Source organism: Pimephales promelas, chromosome 7, assembly GCF_988280905.1.
Source record: "Pimephales promelas chromosome 7, fPimPro1.hap1.1, whole genome shotgun sequence".
NCBI classification, from domain to species: Eukaryota; Metazoa; Chordata; class Actinopteri; order Cypriniformes; family Leuciscidae; genus Pimephales; species Pimephales promelas.
In genome coordinates, this window is record NC_142775.1 from 36,010,041 (window position 1) to 36,030,955 (window position 20,915).

A 20,915-nucleotide genomic window follows, 5' to 3' on the forward strand; every position below is an offset into this window, starting at 1 on the left:
GCATGCATCTTATTGTATTTGTTGGTTTTCATATATTATTTGTCTGTCTATGGCTTGTCAGAGTATTTAGCACCTGGTAGATCGGCCTCCATCTTTGATATTTGATGATAAATTGTGCTGCTCCTCTAATGAATTTTCTCCAATGATCTTCAGATGAAGTTAAAGGGACAGTTCACCCAAATATGAATGAAGAGTTCAGATGCAAAAGCCTCTAAGTGCCATTTGAAATTTTCTTCTAAAATGATCATTTTTATCAAGCTTGTATATTTAAGTTCAGTAATTTCACTTAAATGGCAATGGAGATTACCTATTAATTGTCATTTAAGTGAAATTACTAATTTAAATATACAAGCTTGATAAAAATGGTCATTTTAGAAGAAAATTTCAAATGGCATTTAGAGGCTTTTGCATCTGAACTCTTCGAATATTCTGTCATCATTCATCACCCTCATGTGATTCCAAACATAAAGACTGTGAACCATAAACATAAATAGCTTGAGATACAGTGGGAGTCAATTCTGTCCAGTGTTGTTTGGTTCACAAAGTTCTTCAGAATATCATAGTTTTGTATGAATCTGCAGAAGAAAAAAGTAGGCCTACATGATTTTTCAATTTTGGGTGAACTATGTCTTGAAGGAAAACAGACTTGTCAAAAAATGTATTTGCTTATAACCTTTGAACAATTTGACCTAAAGTTAAACCATTTGGCCTCATGATTCCTGGATTTAGCCGATCTGGTCCCAAAACAAAACTTACCTTAAGCTTGAAAATGAAAGAATGGAAATGGTAAACACCACTTGATACCCTGAGTAGTTTTGGGCCAAAACACATAGTGATCACCAAGTTTTCTGCTATTCATTTACATTGAATTCAGTTCTTTCTTAGATTATTTTCAGAACATGTGAGATAAAAGCTATTAAATGAATGTTCTGTTTTCAAAACCTCTTTTATGTAGCAGCAACAGCATTTTCTGTTGTCTACTATCAGTCATGGCAGTCTGGTACAACAGAAAAAGATTTATTCTAGATCAGAAGGGTGTTGTTTTAAACTGTTTTCAATGACTAACCTAGTTTTGCAAATGCGAATCATATTCCTTCAGTGTTTTGCCTCATGATTGCTGCAACCAATATGTTTGACATGGAATTCCCCTTCAGGTTAGGAAATATCAGATCATTCATTTAAGCACAAAGCAAGGAGTTTTAATATTGAATGTGATGCAGTGAATGGACATGGAGTGGCGTAGATTTCTTGCAGCCACAGAACTGTTACAGTGGTAATAGACCGGATACTCACCCAACTAACCAAGTGTCTTGGAGACTTTCACCTGATGTGGAAGTCCAGAAGCTCTCTGTAGTTGAAGTACACACTTGTGTGGGTTGGGTTCGCGGATACCTCGCTTATTTTAGGGTCATATGAGAAGTTGAAACAGGAAAAAAAAACACTTTGTGTGCATTTGGTTATTATGTGACATAATAAAAAGCACTGCCATTTCCTGTTTGTGGTTTTTAGGATGAAAAGGAAACAGTATGAATTGTGCAACCGCGAAATGTGTGTCTGAATGAGTGCGGTTTTGGTGGATGGTGCCACCCTGTATGTGCAGACCACCCACCCGATGCTATGAAAGATGTGTTTAACGTCATGTCTGATGCCTTTTACACTTGCTTGCATTTTGTTTCATGTTGTGACTTTTAAATGTACACCATTCTTCTTCCCGTTGTGATGAAATGGATGACAATCAGAAATATTTTATTCAGATTATATTAATCTCATTCACACCCAACACATTTTAGCAGTTCACACAGACCACACAAAAGCCAGTGTTTTGGTTCTAACAAAGCATTTTACTCAGTTGTAAACAGTTAAGACTACAAGCTGAAGACACTGAGACACATTACCTCTGTTACATGCTTATTCAAACAGTGCTAATTTTACAGTAGATAAAGATGAGACAACCTCTAGATAACACATGGGGGAAAAAGAGTCATGGCAAATCCTTTATTTTATGTAGTGGTTTTTCAGTTTGCAGCATTTTAGACCATGTCAGAAAGACCTCTAGTAGATCTCTAAAAGTGTTGCCTGGTCATAATTACGACGTGTAGTTTGTCTGTCAGAAAATAAGACAAACGTTTTGAGTTCATATGGTGAAAATTATGTATTACTTTAGCATTAGCAATACTGAAAATACTATGATGTTATGTGTATATTTAATAGCAGTTCCAATTGCTATTCTGTAAAAAGAAAACACTGTTTTCAGAGCACTGTAAAATAAATTGTTATTTTTTTGTCTCAAAATAAATATTTATTATGTGTTTCAAATATCTTTGCATTGACTATCTATCTGTAGCTCTCTCTCTCTCTCTCTCTGCATATATATATATATATATATATATATATATATATATATACTGTATACCTTTTAAGTATGTCTGACATTTTTATTTAAAATGAGCATTTTTATGTTTTTAATTTGACTTATCAGTAATTTTTGCACATTTTTGCACATGCCCATAATATATATATAAATATATTATGTGTATGCACTATGCAAAAAAGTCTGTATGATATCTTTCTTTTAAATTTGCATTTTGTCATGTGCGTTCACGCTCACCTGGCTTCTATGTCTGGCAGGTTTGTGTATTCGCCGCCATTCTCCGTATCAGCGAAGACAACTCGAGCGACAAAACTTTAGTCAACTTTCGACAAAAGTAGAAGTTGTAGAAGTAGAAAACTTCAAATTTTAATAATATTTCACAATACCTGTTTTTTTTTCTGTTAAATAAAGGAACTCTTGGTGAGAATAAGTGTACATTTACATGAAAACAATGCATTAAAAACAGAAAGGTTTTATTTTAGCGCAGAGACAACTACTTTGTCAAAACGATCCACATTCACACGGATCCGTGAAAACAACTAAAAACACTGTATTCTGCTGCCAGGCCAGTAATTGGCGATGCCACTTTGTAAAGAAACACTACACGGCTATAGACTGAACACGTAACACGAATGCGCATGCAGTCATCGCTTTCACAAACTCGTTTGTAATTTTGCGTTTTTTATGGATTCAGAGATAGAAGTATCTGCCAAATGCATAGGAAACTTAATAGCCAATTAAATGGTGCAATATCATTGCAGATATATTGTGAGTGTCAGGCCTTTCAAAACATCTGAGAATACTTTGATTCATTCACATTGTCCATTCTAAAAAGTTACACTCTGTCTGATCATTGTTTGTCATTTGGCAGTCTATGAAGAAGTCTTGAAACACTGGCAAAGGAACGCTATTATGAATGGGGCGATGGAGCAGGGGACGATGAGCAGCAGCAGGATGGGCACACCTGGATCCTTCATATAAAAGCACAGAGAAAAATACTCCTTATGGATATCCATCAGCATGTGGTGTCTGAATGAAGCGTCCGTACAGCATGTGTTGTTTGCCCGAACCTCAAGGCACATCATCAGGTTGACGTAGTAGCTGAGGGACCATAAGAAACAGCAGGTGAATTGGAGAGAAACTGTTTTTTCCATGCAAAAATGCCCTCAAAACATTATTCAACACTCATTTAACAATTAATTAATGGTACCAAGAAGTGCATGAACTATATACACTGTTAATTAATTTAATGTCAACAGTAAAATCTGTGGGAAATGTTTACTCCTTTCACAAATTGATATATGATTATGTATAGAAAAGACAATATCTACGATTTGTGAAATGAAATATCATTATATACTGTAAGTTGCATTTTATTGCATGCTTTAAGGCATTGTTTTCTCAGTATAGAACTGTACCTATTTTTTTAGGCCATGACCCACCAGCTGAGAACCACTCGTATAACCTATTCATTAGCAGGAAGTAGGGGCCAAACCATAAAAATGTTGTCCTGCGCCCCCTGAATTATAGTGACAGCCCTGGCACTACAGAGAAGTCAATATGAAGGTATGCTGTAATTAGTTGGCTCATCGAGATACACAATTACTTGGACTAAATATTTTGGTTTAAGACAACCCACATGGGCTGGCCGTCGTGAAGATTGAAGAGTGTAGAGTCATCCTCTGGGTTTGGCGTTTCAGTTCATAAAAATCTGATGTTACAAAGACCCTAGGGAAGCAGAAAGACTTGACTTTCCCATGACTTAGACTGCGGACTCTCTGAGGAGGATTAGTCATTCAAATCGCTACTGTGGGGAAATTGTTATTTTTGTCCCGGATGCATCTATCTATCTATCTATCTATCTATCTATCTATCTATCTATCTATCTATCTATCTATCTATCTATCTATCTATCTATCTATCTATCTATCTATCTATCTGTCTATCTGTCTATCTGTCTATCTGTCTATCTGTCTGTCCCTTTTTTTCACCCACTATAAACTCTTAGAAGAAAAGGCACTATTTAGAAACTTAAAAGGTTCTATCAGTGCTACATATTTGGAACCCCTAAAAGGTTCTATACATAACTCTTTTTAAGGGTTCAATACAGTTTTTTTTTATTCGCTTTGGTACTATTTTCACAAGTAAGGTGTACATTTTCAAAACTCTTAGTACAAAAATCCAAACTGATCACACTTGTAACGCAGCTAGTCATTCTTTCAAAACCTGATGTAATGCTTTCAGTCAGTTGCACATGTTTTCAGTCCACATAATCATTATTTCAAACACAAGATTATTGTAATATGCAATGAGAACATTTGGTTAATCACTGAAACACAACAATATGATCTTCTTTCATTTTAGTACTTTTAACAATCAGTTCATCCAACAGCAAACAATGCAAGATACATGTTTCAAATCAGCCTTAGAAGTGCTGAAATGAATATACTACAGTACTATGAAAGACATATTACACAGTTTTACTGTAACATTAGGCAATGCACTTACAGTACCCAACATTTACATAATCTATAATTTCCAAATATCCATCATGTAATCAAGTGAAGGATCAATGAAGACATCCTCTACAATCATTTACAGTATATAGTGGCCAAATGTGGTTACCACTATGTGAAATCAATTAGCTGAGTATTCATCATGTGTGGTTACATGTAATTTACTGTAAATTTTCATACAAACACACATTTTATTTCTGTAGTTCTCAAAATCCATATACTGTATATTGCTGAAATAAAAATCTATAGGTTTACCAAATGATTAATTGATTAACCATTAAGATCTGTTGGATTAAATAATAGACAAAAGTATTAAACTGAGCAAAAAGAGATGCAAATTAAAAGTTTGATAGTAAGAGCTTTATGAAAGGCAGTTACTGTGAATGAAACAATAATGTAGATGAAACACTTATTTTGTGTTGTGAAAAGGATACTTTGTGATTGTGTGAATTGTACTAACACAGTTGAAAACATGATTAAATGTTTGAAAAAAGTGCACTTTTGATGATCTGTTGTGATATTAGCACTAAGAGTTTTGAAAATGTACACCTTACTTGTGAAAATAGTACCAAAGCGAATAAAAAAAACTGTAATAAGAACCCTTTAGGCCGTGTGTCCACCAAAGTGTTTTTCCACGCGCCTGGCGTATGTTTTCAATTGTTTTCAATGGGAGCGCCGCGTTTTTTAAACGCCATGAGCGTAACGAGGCGCTGAGCGTTTTTTTCACGCTGAGGCGCCGAGCGCCCGGCGTTTTTTAGGCCGTGTGTCCACCATAGCGTTTTTAGCCAGCTGAAAATGCTAGACGCTCTGCTGAAGACGCCGTGCTTTGGGCGCTTGAGAGCGTTTTGGCAGCGCAGCTTTTTTTCTGTTGAGACGTTTCGTTGCTATGATACAGAATATACAGTATGCAGCAGTTTGAATGTTGTGACAGTTGGTCGGTGTGGTTTAGTCCCGCCCGTCCCCCACTGTGATTGGCCGGCTGGGTAAAATGTGACAGTGATGAGAGCTGCGTTTTATCCAAAGTTGAACATTTTTCAACTCCCAGCGACCAGTAAAAACGCTGGGCGCTTGGCGCTTCAGCGTGAAAAAAACGCTCAGCGCCTCGGTACGCTCATGGCGTTTAAAAAACGTGGCGCTCCCATTGAAAACAATTGAAAACATACGCCAGGCGCATGGAAAAACGCTTTGGTGGACACACGGCCTTACTGGTCGCCGAGAGTTGAAAAATGTTCAACTTTGGATAAAACGCAGCGCTCATCACTGTCACTTTTTACCCAGCCGTCCAATCACAGTGGAGGAGGGGCGAGATTAAACCACACCGACCAACTGTCACAACATTCAAACTGTGCTGCGGATATTCTGTATCATAGCAACGAGCATGGAGTCTTCAGCAGAGCGTCTAGCGTTTTTAGCTTTGGTGGACACACGGCCTTAGGGTTCTTTGCAACCAGGAAAAAGGTTCTATATATGGAACCTTTTGGGTTCATTCAATATCATTTGTTTTGTCATTTCCGGATTAAATATTTCATATTATTGACAAACATCAAGACCCTAAAATGTATTTATGAATGCATGTGAATGATCACAAAATTCAAGATATGGGGGTTAGAAAATATTAAGTAGAACAGTTTAATAAACAATAATTTAATTACAACTACAAAATGTCGCATAATGATGTAATATATTAATGAATCATAGCTTATAAAGAACCTTTGTGTCAAAAGGGTTCTTTCTTGTCACTGTAGAACCTTTTTTAGCATAAAAGGTTCTTTGGAGTTGAGTAAACGTATATAGACCCCAATGAACCCTTTTTTCTAAGAGTGTATAGTAGGGAAGCATGCTAATTCGGATGGAGCCCAGGTATGTGTTGAAGGAGGTAACTCTACAGGGCTGTGGCCCTCCAGGACCCCTGCTCTAGGAGAAGTTACGACTGCTTGTGTCAAGCCAATATAACAATCAACTATCTCACCTTCTAGTGGTTGGCCAGGGACAACTGAGTTGGTAGTCAGTGGTTGCCATAGTCCGAATGAACGGCTGAACACAGTATTCCTGACTGGTAGCATCATAGGTCGCTTCGTCACATGGCAGACCCCTGCACCTGTTTGGCAGCTTCCAGATGCTTTCTGCTCTCTCCACCAAGACTGGGACAAAGTAAAAGGAGATGCATTAGAAAAGAGACACTAGCCATTTCTACAGCCACTAAAAGACGTATAATTTACACAGAGGATGATTTCACATCTGTAAATGGCCATTTCCTTTGGAGTAATTGTATTTGCTTGCTACAGACAGAAGAGGGAGGGTCTGTTGAATCTCTCACAAAGGCATAGAGGGCAGTTGCGATTACCTGCCAACGCTAAACACACGATGAGACGGGCAGAAATCACAGAGGAATCGCTTCTCTCCATCCCTGAAGAATCCTGGGAAAAGCAGAGAACCTGTGAGTTTTCGTCAATCAGTCCAAACAATGGCGGTATTAATGGCGCGATGCCTTTCAAACAGATCCGTGAAACTGGCCCAAAGGAGATTCTTTATCTTGATGAGAAATATAAGCCACGGCAGGCTGAGGAGGTGGTCTCATAAAGCACAATATTTAAGTGGTCTCTTTGTTCGGGCTGACATCGTTATGGCTGCGGTCCATTTGCTCACTTTATCATGTTTCCAGAGCTCTTGTTTAGAGTTCCCCTCTGATGAGTCTCCCACATTTGGTGATTTATATCATCGAAGTATGCTTGACTTTTACTGACATGGGCAGGATGCACATTTTCTCTTGGCTCTGATTTAATGGAACAATCTTTCCACCAGCATGTGTCTCAGCTGGGCTCAAACAGTGTCAAAATATTCCAAAAAGGCTCATTATTCCCGCAAGCACTTGTTGGCTTTTGCACATTTTTTTATTTTTATTTTTTTTTACACCCACCATCCTTCATTATGAAACATGTGGGAAAGACCTTTTATTTACAAAAACAAGGGTTCAGATTACAGTCAAATATATCAAATGGCTTTTGGAAAGTTAGTCTCAAACCCAAAAGGAAAATATTGCTCAGAGACTTCTCGTTCATAACTCATGAGACTTAATGGAGAACACATACAGTTATGATTCATTAGTGTTACATGTGTTTCATAGGTGGACATTTAGGAATAAAATGGGAAACTACATGGAGATCTGGTCAATTTCATTGAAGTATCAATATTGTCTCCTACAAAAAAGGGGGGAATTTGTTGACAGGAAACCTCAGAAGTCTAGGGGTCATTTACACAACATTTTCAACTAAATTTTATGCTTTTCACTCAGCCCGTTCTCACCCCAAGACGTCATCTGACTGACGCTTTTGACCATACGTCAACATCCGACGTTTTCTATCTAATCCTAACCTTACCCCAGACCTAAACCTACCCGCGTCATCTAACTGACCCTAAGCGTCAGTTAGATGACCCCCTAGGATCGTCATCTAACTGACGTTAAAGGGTGCCCTAAAACGTCGGATGTTGACGTATGGTCAAAAGGGATGAGAATGTGTTGGTTTTACTCTACAATGGCATTTTGGGGAGCACAAATCTTTGAAAATGCTTTAGTTTTTGAAAACGATACCGTTATCAACTCCATGGAAACTCCAAAAACACTGTGAAAACAGTGACGTCACGCATGCGTATCACATATTCAGTCTATAGGTGCTTAGTGTTTCTTTACTAAGTGAAATCGCCAACTATTGGCTTGGCATCAATCATACAGCGTGGGTCCGTCTGTACACGAAAAATGCAAAGGAAAAACTAATAACATCAATAGAATGTTTATTTAAAGTTATAATAATCTTCTCAAATGTTAGCATAAAAATGTTTCTTTATACATTGGTCATATGGTGTTTTTGTTCTTGGTGGATTGTTCATTTTAGTTGGATGTTTGTCTATTTTTAAAATGTTACTACTTGTCTCTCAATGTTCAGAGAACCCTCAAAAGTAACATTGCCGTAATGTTTGAAGAATGATACAATGAATGTTGCCTTAAAGTGATAGTTCAACCAAAAATAATAGAATTCTTTCATCATTTCATTTCTAAACCTGTATGGGTTTCTTTCTTCTGTTGAACAGGTAATGAGATATTTTGACGAATCCAACAGTTGCTGGGCCCCATTGACTCCCATAGTTTGATATCTGTATATATATATACAGTATATATATATATATATATATATATATATATATATATATATAAACTGTTCATCAGAACAAAGAAACTTATACAGATTTAGAACAACTCGCAGGTGAGTAAATTATGACAGAATTTTCATTTTTGAACTATTCCTTTTATTTTTTTTATGAACATTTAGCAAAAAAATAGTTTTAAGACATTTAAACAACTGGAAGTTTTTAACGTTCATTTATTAAAAATGCTTTTATAATTTAATGAGAACATTAGCAAAACATTCTTAGAACGTTTTGTCAGCTGGGAAAGAGCTATCCAATTTGTGACAGTGCAATTCATATTATTTGGTAGTAGATGAATTTGATGAGAATTATTTAAGTTTCTAATAATATCTTTGATTCTTTGATCTTTTTGATTGCAGAAAGCTTTTTTATTTTTTTATTTTTTTTGGCAAATGTGAGACATCAAGATTTCTTCTGAGACTTCAGATAAGATTTTTTTTTCCCCTGGAGAAAAATCTGAGAAGCAGGAGAACATTTGCGCTCTCTGTAATCTCATTGCTAAACGGTTGAGATTTGTACAGCCTGTACAATATGAATGTTAAAACCAACGCTTTGCCATTCCCACATCACTAACAGGTGGACATTTTCTGCATGATCTTTAGCACCACCCGCTATTGTTTCTATATAATACAATATACAAATCCATTTTTTAAAATTTGCACTTACCTCCCCTCCGTAGCAGCCTCTAAGATTACATCACCTACTTATGCTGGAGAATAAATTCAAGTATCTCCAGAGCCTGTTCTGTGATCCACACTAATGGAGAGAGAGAGAGAGAGAGAGTGCATGTACACAGTCTGTGAAACTCTTGATGTTAATTAGAGTGGGAATTTGCTTTCGCAATGACAGCCACTAAGCCTCTGGACGTCTGTTTCCTTTCCCAGGCTGCTGTGTGTCCTTCTCTTTCGTTCTCAGGCATGTGATCCACGTTCCAGTGTGTCCCAGGCCTGATCACTATGAACATTCACCCCAAGTCTGGCTATTCATTTCAAATTCATTTTGCAATTGACATGACATATTTTAGTATATTGCTGTATCATCGCAGGGCAAATAACAGTTATTTTAAAGTCAGCATTTTTGGCATGGCATACTTTAATATATCACTAAAGCATTGCATGACAATAAATAAAATAATTTTGGTATTAAAAAATAATAATAATAAAATGATCACTGTAAATGCATTTTTGGCATTAGATAATTTAATATATATCGCTAAAGCATTGTAGGAGGATAAAAAAATTATAATCATTTTTGTGTAAAAAAATAAGAATAATAGAATGATAAACTATGGATAAATCACTTTGAAGTTAATATTAAACAGCATTTTTCACATTACATACTGTTAAAGAATTGCAACTGCATGTGGATAGAATAAAATGAAATAAATGTTGTTTAAAAAAGACTGAACAAGCCACTTTAAGGTCAGAATTAAGAAAGACATCTTAGTACTGCTTAAGCTTTACAAAATAATAAAAGAAAAGTCTAGATAATAGAATAAGCAAAAAAAAAAATAGAAAATAGTTTTTGCCACTGAATGTTTTTTTTCCTCTCTACTTTAAACTAAACTTCAAATTTCTTTCCAACCCATGTTACTTCTATAAAGTGATGTTTTTCTAAGTGAAACAGGATATTTGTAGGAAATTACTTGATTTTTTTCTGATTAAAATTCCCATGACCTGCATGGGACAAAATTATAATTAATATCATGCACTTATCATTCGAAATAAGACCAAGATAGAAGGTCCTGCTGACTTTTAGAGTTGTGTTTCATGCACATATATCCCAGAATCCTCTTCCTATACTGGCCACATTTACATGCCATGAAGTAAGTTATCTTTATGAATAGTCATGCAGATGTTTAACTCAAATTTACGAGTTCTGTCATGGTGCATGTTGGTCTGTATAATCCTAGAGATGATGATAAAATGGTGCCAGGCACTCAACAAAAAAGAAGAATAAGAAGAAAAAAAAAGATCAGGGATTCATAACAGAACATTTCCCATCCATGCCATTTTGCAGCATATGCGCATTTCATAAATCAGTTCCTGCAGGGCAGACCTTTCCATGACCTCTAAAAGGAAAGTGGGAATATATTTGTGTGTGTGTGTGTGTGCTTGTGGAAGAGAAACATTTGTAAACATGAATTAGGTATGCAAGTGAAACAGCAGAGGAAAAAGGAAAGCTGAATCAGCCGGGTAGTGCCTTGAACCTTTTCCATTAAATCATTTCCCCGAATTCTAACCATAAAACAAGACGGCTGTCTGAAGCCCAGCCAAAAAGCATTAATAACTCCTGCGTTTTGTTTGAGTTTTAATGCTTCTCCAAAGTTGAGGTTTGGGTTTGTCCAACAGAAGAACGAGTGTGGAGTTGGCACTCTGTCGCCTTAAAATAAATTGCACATATTTTCAAAAAGGGCAGAATTTAATAATTCAAAGAGCTTATTTTACACGCTTAGTCTTATCTTTCACTCTTCGGTTAAGAACAACAATGTAGATGGCTAAAACAGACATTTCATATTCAATGCAATATTGTTGATGCACACATTTATCTTGGCCATGACAATTGCTCCATATAGTGGTTCCCAGATATACAACCCCGAATCAAGAAAAGTCGAAAGAAATTTTGTAAAATGCAGCAAAGTATGTATAGGGACCATCCTGGTGGTGGCGGGGAGGATGGAGGGGAAGGGACCATCCTGGTGGTGGCGGGGAGGATGGAGGGGAAGGAACCATCCTGGTGGTGGCGGGGAGGATGGAGGGGAAGGAACCATCCTGGTGGTGGCAGGGAAGATGGAGGGGAAGGAACCATCCTGGTGGTGACGGGGAGGATGGAGGGAAAGGGACCATCCTGGTGGTGGCGGGGTGGATGGAGGGGAAGGGACCATCCTGGTGGTGACGGGGAGGATGGAGGGGAAGGAACCATCCTGGTGGTGGCAGGGAAGATGGAGGGGAAGGAACCATCCTGGTGGTGACGGGGAGGATGGAGGGAAAGGGACCATCCTGGTGGTGGCGGGGAGGATGGGATGGAGGGGAAGGGACCATCCTGGTGGTGGCGGGGAGGATGGAGGGGAAGGGATCATCCTGGTGGTGGCGGGGAGGATGGAGGGGAAGGGATCATCCTGGTGGTGGCGGGGAGGATGGAGGGGAAGGGATCATCCTGGTGGTGGCGGGGAGGATGGGATGGAGGGGAAGTGACCATCCTGATGGTGGCGGGTAGGATGGAGGGGAAGGGACCATCCTGGTGGTGACGGGGAGGATGGAGGGGAAGGGACCATCCTGGTGGTGGCGGGGAGGATGGGATGGAGGGGAAGTGACCATCCTGATGGTGGCGGGTAGGATGGAGGGGGAAGGGACCATCCTGATGGTGGCGGGAAGGATGGAGGGGAAGGAACCATCCTGGTGGTGGCGGTGAGGATGGGATGGAGGGGAAGGGACCATCCTGGTGGTGACGGGGAGGATGGAGGGGAAGGGACCATCCTGGTGGTGGCGGGGAGGATGGAGGGAGGGGGAAGGGACCATCCTGATGGTGGCGGGGTGGATGGAGGGGAAGGAACCATCCTGGTGGTGACGGGGAGGATGGAGGGAAAGGGACCATCCTGGTGGTGGCGGGGAGGATGCGATGGAGGGGAAGGGACCATCCTGGTGGTGGCGGGGAGGATGGAGGGGGAAGGGACCATCCTGATGGTGGCGGGGTGGATGGAGGGGAAGGAACCATCCTGGTGGTGACGGGGAGGATGGAGGGAAAGGGACCATCCTGGTGGTGGCGGGGAGGATGGGATGGAGGGGAAGTGACCATCCTGATGGTGACGGGGAGGATGGAGGGGAATGGACCATCCTGGTGGTGGCGGGAAGGATGGGATGGAGGGGAATGGACCATCCTGGTGGTGACGGGAGGATGGAGGGGAAGGAACCATCCTGGTGGTGACGGGGAGGATGGAGGGAAAGGGACCATCCTGGTGGTGGCGGGGAGGATGGGATGGAGGGGAAGGGACCATCCTGGTGGTGGCGGGGAGGATGGAGGGGAAGGGACCATCCTGGTGGTGGCGGGGAGGATGGAGGGAGGGGGAAGGGACCATCCTGATGGTGGCGGGGTGGATGGAGGGGAAGGAACCATCCTGGTGGTGACGGGGAGGATGGAGGGAAAGGGACCATCCTGGTGGTGGCGGGGAGGATGCGATGGAGGGGAAGGGACCATCCTGGTGGTGGCGGGGAGGATGGAGGGGGAAGGGACCATCCTGATGGTGGCGGGGTGGATGGAGGGGAAGGAACCATCCTGGTGGTGACGGGGAGGATGGAGGGAAAGGGACCATCCTGGTGGTGGCGGGGAGGATGGGATGGAGGGGAAGTGACCATCCTGATGGTGACGGGGAGGATGGAGGGGAATGGACCATCCTGGTGGTGGCGGGAAGGATGGGATGGAGGGGAATGGACCATCCTGGTGGTGACGGGGAGGATGGAGGGTAAGGGACCATCCTGGTGGTGGCGGGGAGGATGAAGGGGAAGGAACCATCCTGGTGGTGGCGGGGAGGATGGGATGGAGGGGAAGGGACCATCCTGGTGGTGACGGGAGGATGGAGGGGAAGGGACCATCCTGATGGTGGCGGTTAGGATGGAGGGGGAAGGGAGCATCCTGATGGTGACGGGGAGGATGGAAGGAAAGGGACCATCCTGGTGGTGGCGGGGAGGATGGAGGGGAAGGGACCATCCTGGTGGTGGCGGGGAGGATGGGATGGAGGGGAAGTGACCATCCTGATGGTGGCGGGTAGGATGGAGGGGGAAGGGACCATCCTGATGGTGGCGGGGAGGATGGAGGGGAAGGGACCATCCTGGTGGTGGCGGGGAGGATGGGATGGAGGGGAAGTGACCATCCTGATGGTGGCGGGTAGGATGGAGGGGGAAGGGACCATCCTGATGGTGGCGGGTAGGATGGAGGGGGAAGGGACCATCCTGATGGTGGCGGGGAGGATGGAGGGGAAGGGACCATCCTGGTGGTGGTGGGGAGGATGGGATGGAGGGGAAGGGACCATCCTGGTGGTCCAGCTGATGAGCAATTTCCCCCAAGTGCACCAACGGGTGAGTTGAAACTCATTATAATATGCAAAACTGTTATCCACTCACAGCAGTGGCCGTTTACTTCCAAGTCTTCAGTGCGAGACACCCATAAAAACCGACCGTTTTTCAGGTAGGTTCAAAACTTGGGTAGAAAATAACCTGTTACTTATTCATTTTGATGTTTTTGAATGCAAAAACCAAGCGAACGTCATACGTTGAACTCAGACAACAATATAATAAAATTTAAAAAGCAAGTTCATGACCCCTTTAATGACAGTTTTTGGGTGAACTAACCCTTTAAGACTGAAAGAGTTGTCTAAAATGATGAGACCATGGTATTGTTCCCTTATAGCTTCTTACTTCAGGCAATTGTTTGAGGTCTCAAAACTCATAAAGGTTGTATTGATTTGTGAAGATTATCTTGATGGACAAAACGTGTGAGAATCATATTTTCTTCAATAATCAATCAGAAAAGTCAATGGAAAAATCCTATTTTTGTCGAGCGATCCAGGATGATGCTTCTGGGTTTCCCTACAAAAATAAATCACCACTGCAGAACTATACGTGAGTATGGATAATTTCACAATTTCATGCAAAAGCATTCACTCTATTAACCTGGTAGTTTAAAAAAAAAACGATTTTTGATGGACTGTGAAAACAACCTGCCAAAGGTTGTGTTCCTGTTGAGGAATCTAATTGGAGCATGCCATTTTCTTGCTTTCCAGTTTTCCTTTGCAGTAGACATCAGTAATCCGACTGAGACAGAGTGATGTCTTGAAACTAATGAGAGCTCAATGTGAAAGGCTTATAATGAATTAGGACATTTTTAGTGAGTGATGCATAACACTTTAAGACACTTCCTTATTATTAGTTTGTATAATTATCTCTCTTGAAGTTTAAGGTTTTCAAAGAAGTAATGATCTCACTGAAAGAGTTTATTCTGGTAGCTTAACAACTCAGCAAAAACACTGTAAACAATCATGTTCGCCTAACCCGGTTTTGACTCACATACATTGGAATATATTCTGGATTCTCCAGGGTTAAAGAGTGACACCAGCCTTGTCCTTTCTGCCAAAGTGCTTTTGTGATTTGCAACCAACTCTGCTGTGTTGAGACCAAGTCCATTCTTCGTCCAAGGTGACCACATGTACCCCACGTTCAGTTCGGTGCTTTCCTTTGAAAGCAGAACAGAGCGAGGCCTTATTGTTTCTTTTAATTTTAAAACGCAATTAAAGTGGAACTGGAAAACATTGCTCACCTCTTTCATCTCATCAGTCCAAGTTTTCGTCCTGGGTGTTAGCAAGTCCAGATGATCCTTTTCTCTGTTCCTTTCAAACACAGTCCAGCGTGAGCAATGGAAACATTCTCCTTCTCCACTGTTAAATTTGCTTCAATGAGACAACCGCTTGAAAGATGGACACCTATAAATGCTGTGAAAATACCTTTCAGCGCCATTCTGAATTTTCACACGGCGTAAAATGATTTACCTAATGCACATCCATCTGGAGTTGCTAGGCAACATACACATGCTGCAATCACAAGCCATTTGCGATGGGAAAAATTTACAGGAGTGGTTATATGAAAACATTTCCATTTTAGTGAAATGCAGGCGTAATCCCGTTAGCCTCTGAACAAACACACAGGCTGGATCCGCATTAGGACCTTGTTGCAGGTCTCAACAATATAGGATTTTTTTTTCTGCTCAGTCACGCCTGTAGTTTCCATTTTGACTTGCTCTGCCATCATGCTCACTGACCCTAAGGCACAAATTAATCATTTTGCAACAAGTGTCAGAAGCAAAATATTTTTTATAATAAACACATTGTAAAACATGTCAACCCTCTCCAAGTTTAATTGATGCCTTAAAGTTTTAAGTTAAATCTAGTTACAACTTTGTGTTTGTGCACTGAACTTCGTCAGATACAATGATGAAGAAACACCGAACAAAGGTGAGGCAGAAATATTGTGACCAGTTGTTTATACCTGTTTTATGAAATAGCGATCGTGAGATTAATCCAATATATTGCCCATTGTTAATGTCAGATTTCATCTGAATGAATAAAATTATCCAAATTATATTTTTCAAAAAGTTTGAAGTTATTCAAACATTTCTTTAAGACAATATTTTTTATGTCAACTTCTTTAACTCTTTCTTCGTCATTTACGCAATGTTCCCTCATTTATGAAACAATGCTTCCCCGCCATTGACCAAATTTTCCCCATATTTATTAAAAAAAGTGCTTACCCACCATTGACAGAATTTCCCCTTATTTATGAGGCATCGCTTCCTCCCCATATACAGAATTTTGGAAAGATCTCCAGACCAAAACACAGACAATAAAGGGGCAGAAACGCACTGTAAAAAATATTTTCAAGATTTGTTATCACAACATATTTTCTTTTGTCAAATCAACTTTATAATAATTTATTTCGTTGAGATAACTTATTATTTTGAGTTTCTGATGATTAAATTAATCTCCTTCATTGTATTAACTCACTTTTTCCAGTTCAATCAACTTAAAATTTTAAGGCAACCCAAGTTACTTACTTTTTTAAGTTAAACCTTAAATTTTTTTTTACAGTGCAAGTGATAAAAGCATTACTTGTGCACATTAATCTTTGAAAAATTCTTCTTCAAAATTTTGCTTTTTTTTTCATGAAACTTACCCACAGACAAGTGTTTTATAAAAAAAGAATGCATAAGGCTAGAAAAAAAAAAATGTTTTTTTTAGATATTCATACAACAAAATATTCTGGGGGTCATGAAAATTTTGTGAAAATTACCAAAATGCTGGAGCTGGCTGACAACTTTTAACAGAAAATGATGGCGGGGAAAGAGTTAAGAAGATTTTTTTTTTTTTTTTTTTTTTTTTTTTTTAAAGAAATTAAGGCAATGGTGCATTAAATTGACCAAAGTTGACAGTAAAGACAATGATAATGTTAGAAAATGTGTCTATTTAAAAAAAAAAAAAAAAAAAATCTTTTGAACACTTATCAAAAACATTAATCAAAAAATCCTCAAAAAATGTCATGGTTTCGACAAAAAAAAATATTATAATGATTTCTGAATGATCAAGTGACTGGAGACTGGAATAATAATGATGAAAATGCAGCTTTGCTATCAAAACAATAGATTACATTTAATAACTGAACTAAAAATGGCTTGTTTTTTTTTTTTTTTTGACAGCAAAAGTTTCAGCACAAAAATAAGGATGGTAGAAAACAACGGATCATGTTTCATCTGACAGAGATAAGACTGTCTTCTGCTTTTGACAACTAGACTGACAGACTTGTTCCTTACCCAAATGCACAGAGGTGATAAGAAACTAAAAAGCTGCCCATTTCAAGACTCATTCTTCGCTTCCGGATTTTGAACCCAGCCCAGATCATTAACCACCCCCATATGTCTCCTATTGAAAACACATCTACTGTACAGGAAACCATAAGAGAGGAAATCCTCGCACATAATAATAGGAGCCATAGACCAGCTATCAATCTGACTCGAGGGAAAGCAGGAACCACGTTTCCCACGGGTTTTAATGATGGTTTGACATCAGCCTCGGGAGACAAGAATTAGTATGCATCTTGACTTCTACTCAAAATGAACCAACTGTTTAAAAGGAATAGGTCCAAATCCGATAAAATTGTTGACAGAACATTTGTAAAAAAAAAAAAAAACATTCCCAGTCAGAAGAACACGTGACACGGCAGGAAGTTCAGCTCTTCTAGACTGGAAAGAAAATATGAATCCTGAAATATAGTAAATTTATACACATTATAGTTGTCAGCTCCAAGAGAACACAACAGATTGCAGGATACAGATTAAGAAAAAGATGTATGCCATTTTAAATAATATTAAGCAGCACAACAACATTAATAATAAGAAATGATTCTTGAGCACCAAATCAGCATATCGGAATGATTTCTGAAGTATGATTCGACACTGGAGACTGCAGTAAAGATGCTGAAAGTTCAGCTATGCATCACAGGAATAACTAAGATAAGAGCGCACAGGTTATTCCCAATCTGAATGGAAAACTGTGTGCTTGGTTGATAGAATAAATGCTTCTGAGAAAAGTTTGTCAGGTTAGCAGTAGTACTAGGTCAGTAGTTTGAAGCACATATTAGTAAGTAAACAAGATATCTGCAACCACAACTGAAATCATCTGCACTTGTTTGATTTTCCACTGTGTAAAAGTTGTACCTGTACCTGCTTTCGGGTACTTTTTTTGTACCACCTCCGGCTAAGGCGAGCTGAGTCGGTACTAAAATGTGACATGGAAACAATGTCGACTGCTGATTGGTCCAGCGAGAGCTTGATGGGGCAACAAGGAATCAAAGGGAGTCTCTATGACGACTGGGTACTATTTGTGGCGGTACGGTCTGTAATGGAAAACGGAGCGAAAAGCGAGTCGAATCGAGGCGAGTCGAGTCAAGCTGGTACTGGTAATGGAAAAGCGCCATAAGGCGAGCTGAGCTGGTACTAAAATGTGACATGAAAACAATGCCGACTGCTGATTGGTCACCATTTACTGCGTCATCATTGCACACGCCAGATAGAGTATCCAGAATATCCCTGCCATTTTTAAATAGTTTGGCCAGAGATACTTACGAAACGTACTGTCGTTATGGCAACTCTGAAGAATACGCCATGGTCAAACGAGGAACGAAACGCAACGAGGAACAAAAGGCGTCGACCAGGTACTATTTGTGGTGGTACTGTCTGCAATGGAAAACGGAGCAAAAAGCGAGTCGAGCTGGTACTGGTAATGGAAAAGCACCATTAGTCCACATTTTGTACATTTCTGTCTAAGTGGGACAGTTTTGTGGAACAAACTTTCTTCAGAAAGTCCTTAATGGGTTAGTTCACCCAAAAATTCTCACCCTCATGTCGTTCCAAACCCGTAAGACCTTCGCTCTTCTTTGGAACACAAATGAAGATATATTTGATTAAATTTGACAGCAACGTCATTGCAACTTTCAAGTAGGGTTGGGTATCGTTTGAATTTGAACGATTCTGATTCCGATTCCTTGTTTCGATTCCGGTTCCTAACGATTCTCGATTTCGATTCTTTTAAGAGGCAGGGTCAAAAAAGTTTAGCTAACCTTGCTAACCAACGGTCTTTCTGAAGGAAATACTCCTTCTGTCACAAATACTTGTCACAAATTTTGCATTTTGCCGAGATTTCGTTAATTTTTAGAAAAGTGAAGCCACACTTTGGACCGCCGACGTAAGCTACTCATGTTCGACTCGCGCGGTTATGCCAACACGTCCGGTAGACGCTTCTTCGTTGGTGTTGTTCAGCGGTTTCTTCTTCCGCTCGGCGGACTGTGAATGTCGAAACTAGGAATTGAAATTTTAACTTTTGAACGATTCCGGGAAAAACGAAAAGTTAGTCCCGGTTCCAATCGATACTCGATTCTCGATACCCAACCCTACTTTCAAGGCCAAGAAAGGTAGTAAACACATTGTTAAAATAGTCCATTTAACTACAGTAGTTCAACCTTAATATTATGAAGCAACAAGAATACGTTTTGTGTGCATTATTCAACAATCTCTTCTCTTCCACGTCATTCTCCTACGCTGTTGACGTAGTGTATACAGTGCAGCACTTCCGGGTTCTACGTCAGAATGTCGGAATTTTCTTTTCTTTCTTTTTTTGGTTGAACAAACCCAAAACCTTCTAGACCTGGATTGGATCTTCCCTGGCTTAATCCTCCAGGTGGCACTCAGACTCCAGTCCTTCAATGAGCCAGACAAATCTCATTGGTCTTTGCTGCCACTCTTCCTCGAAACCTTAAGGGAAGATGTCCAGGCAGTTCTCCACACTCAACGCAATTATTTATATCTGGACACAAAGAAGAGACTGTGTATCTTGGCAATGCCGAGGGTTCAACCCTTTCAGTTGACTGGCCGCAGTTCACCAGTGCCAAACAAATTACTGTGCGGTGGGGGCCGGATAATTAATGAAACATGGAGAATGCGGAGACAGAATGATGTCCACATATCATGATCTGGGAGGAAAGTTGCAGAGGACAAATGAAGTGTAAAATTAAATCTGCAAGTTTAGTTGTGGAGGTCTCCTTAAATAGAACAAAAAATGAGGACACAGGCACTATTATTTATTGTTTTACTCATGGAATATACTGTATCCTGGCTGGATAATACAGAATCTAAAGAGAGTAGTACTTTAAGATCCGTTTAACACATTTGACAGCGTTAAAACCATTTTTGGAGAACTGCGCTGCATGGTCCCTTAAAATCAACACTGAAAATCGGAATAAAAGTCGTCTGGGCCTAATAATAACTAACCCAAGCTGCAGTAAAACATGACATGAAGAGCTGGACCTAACGGTGGCGAGAAATAAAATCTGTAATGCCTATTCACCATAGATTCCGTATACACTTCCTTGTGGAAAAAGCCTTGCCAGATTCTGGTGTGTTAAGAGTAAGGAAGTTCAGAGATGGTGTTGAGGGACCAACTTGTCAGACGTTACCTCACAGACCAATCCAAGGTGGCTCAGACTTCATCCTTTGCTAAGTTGTACAACATCCGCCTGGAAATCCCAGAATTTACCCATGGGTCATATGCAGGAAGCTTGTTAACAGTGGAAAAGTGTAAAAGGCATTTTTTCCTGATGCTCTCTTGCCTCGTGTATTGGTAGCATGAAACAGGTGTCCCTTCACCTAGATGCCAGTTTTGCTCAACCCTTAGCTGTCTTCATGGATCTCTGTGCCTAATGTTTGGTTGAGGAAATGTCTAATTATGGAAA

General features: G+C 40.1%; 1 protein-coding gene across 2 annotated transcripts; it reads right to left on the reverse strand.

Annotated features, from left to right (window-relative positions):
• Positions 1–394: 394 nt before the first annotated feature.
• LOC148978389 (uncharacterized) lies at positions 395–15,622 on the reverse strand. 2 transcript variants are annotated; one of them, XM_089133396.1, is made up of 6 exons: positions 15,400–15,622; positions 15,154–15,315; positions 9,757–9,846; positions 7,232–7,304; positions 6,857–7,028; positions 395–3,472 (listed from the first exon to the last, which is right to left on the reverse strand). In XM_089133396.1, exons 4-6 carry the CDS (start codon positions 7,290–7,292, stop codon positions 3,244–3,246), a joined length of 462 nt encoding a protein of 153 aa, XP_088989522.1. In that variant the 5' UTR covers positions 7,293–7,304; positions 9,757–9,846; positions 15,154–15,315; positions 15,400–15,622; the 3' UTR covers positions 395–3,243. The 2 variants fall into 2 exon arrangements, with proteins under 2 accessions (XP_088989522.1, XP_088989523.1); XM_089133397.1 differs by lacking the exons at positions 15,154–15,315; positions 15,400–15,622 and having other exon boundaries at positions 9,757–10,181.
• Positions 15,623–20,915: the final 5,293 nt, after the last annotated feature.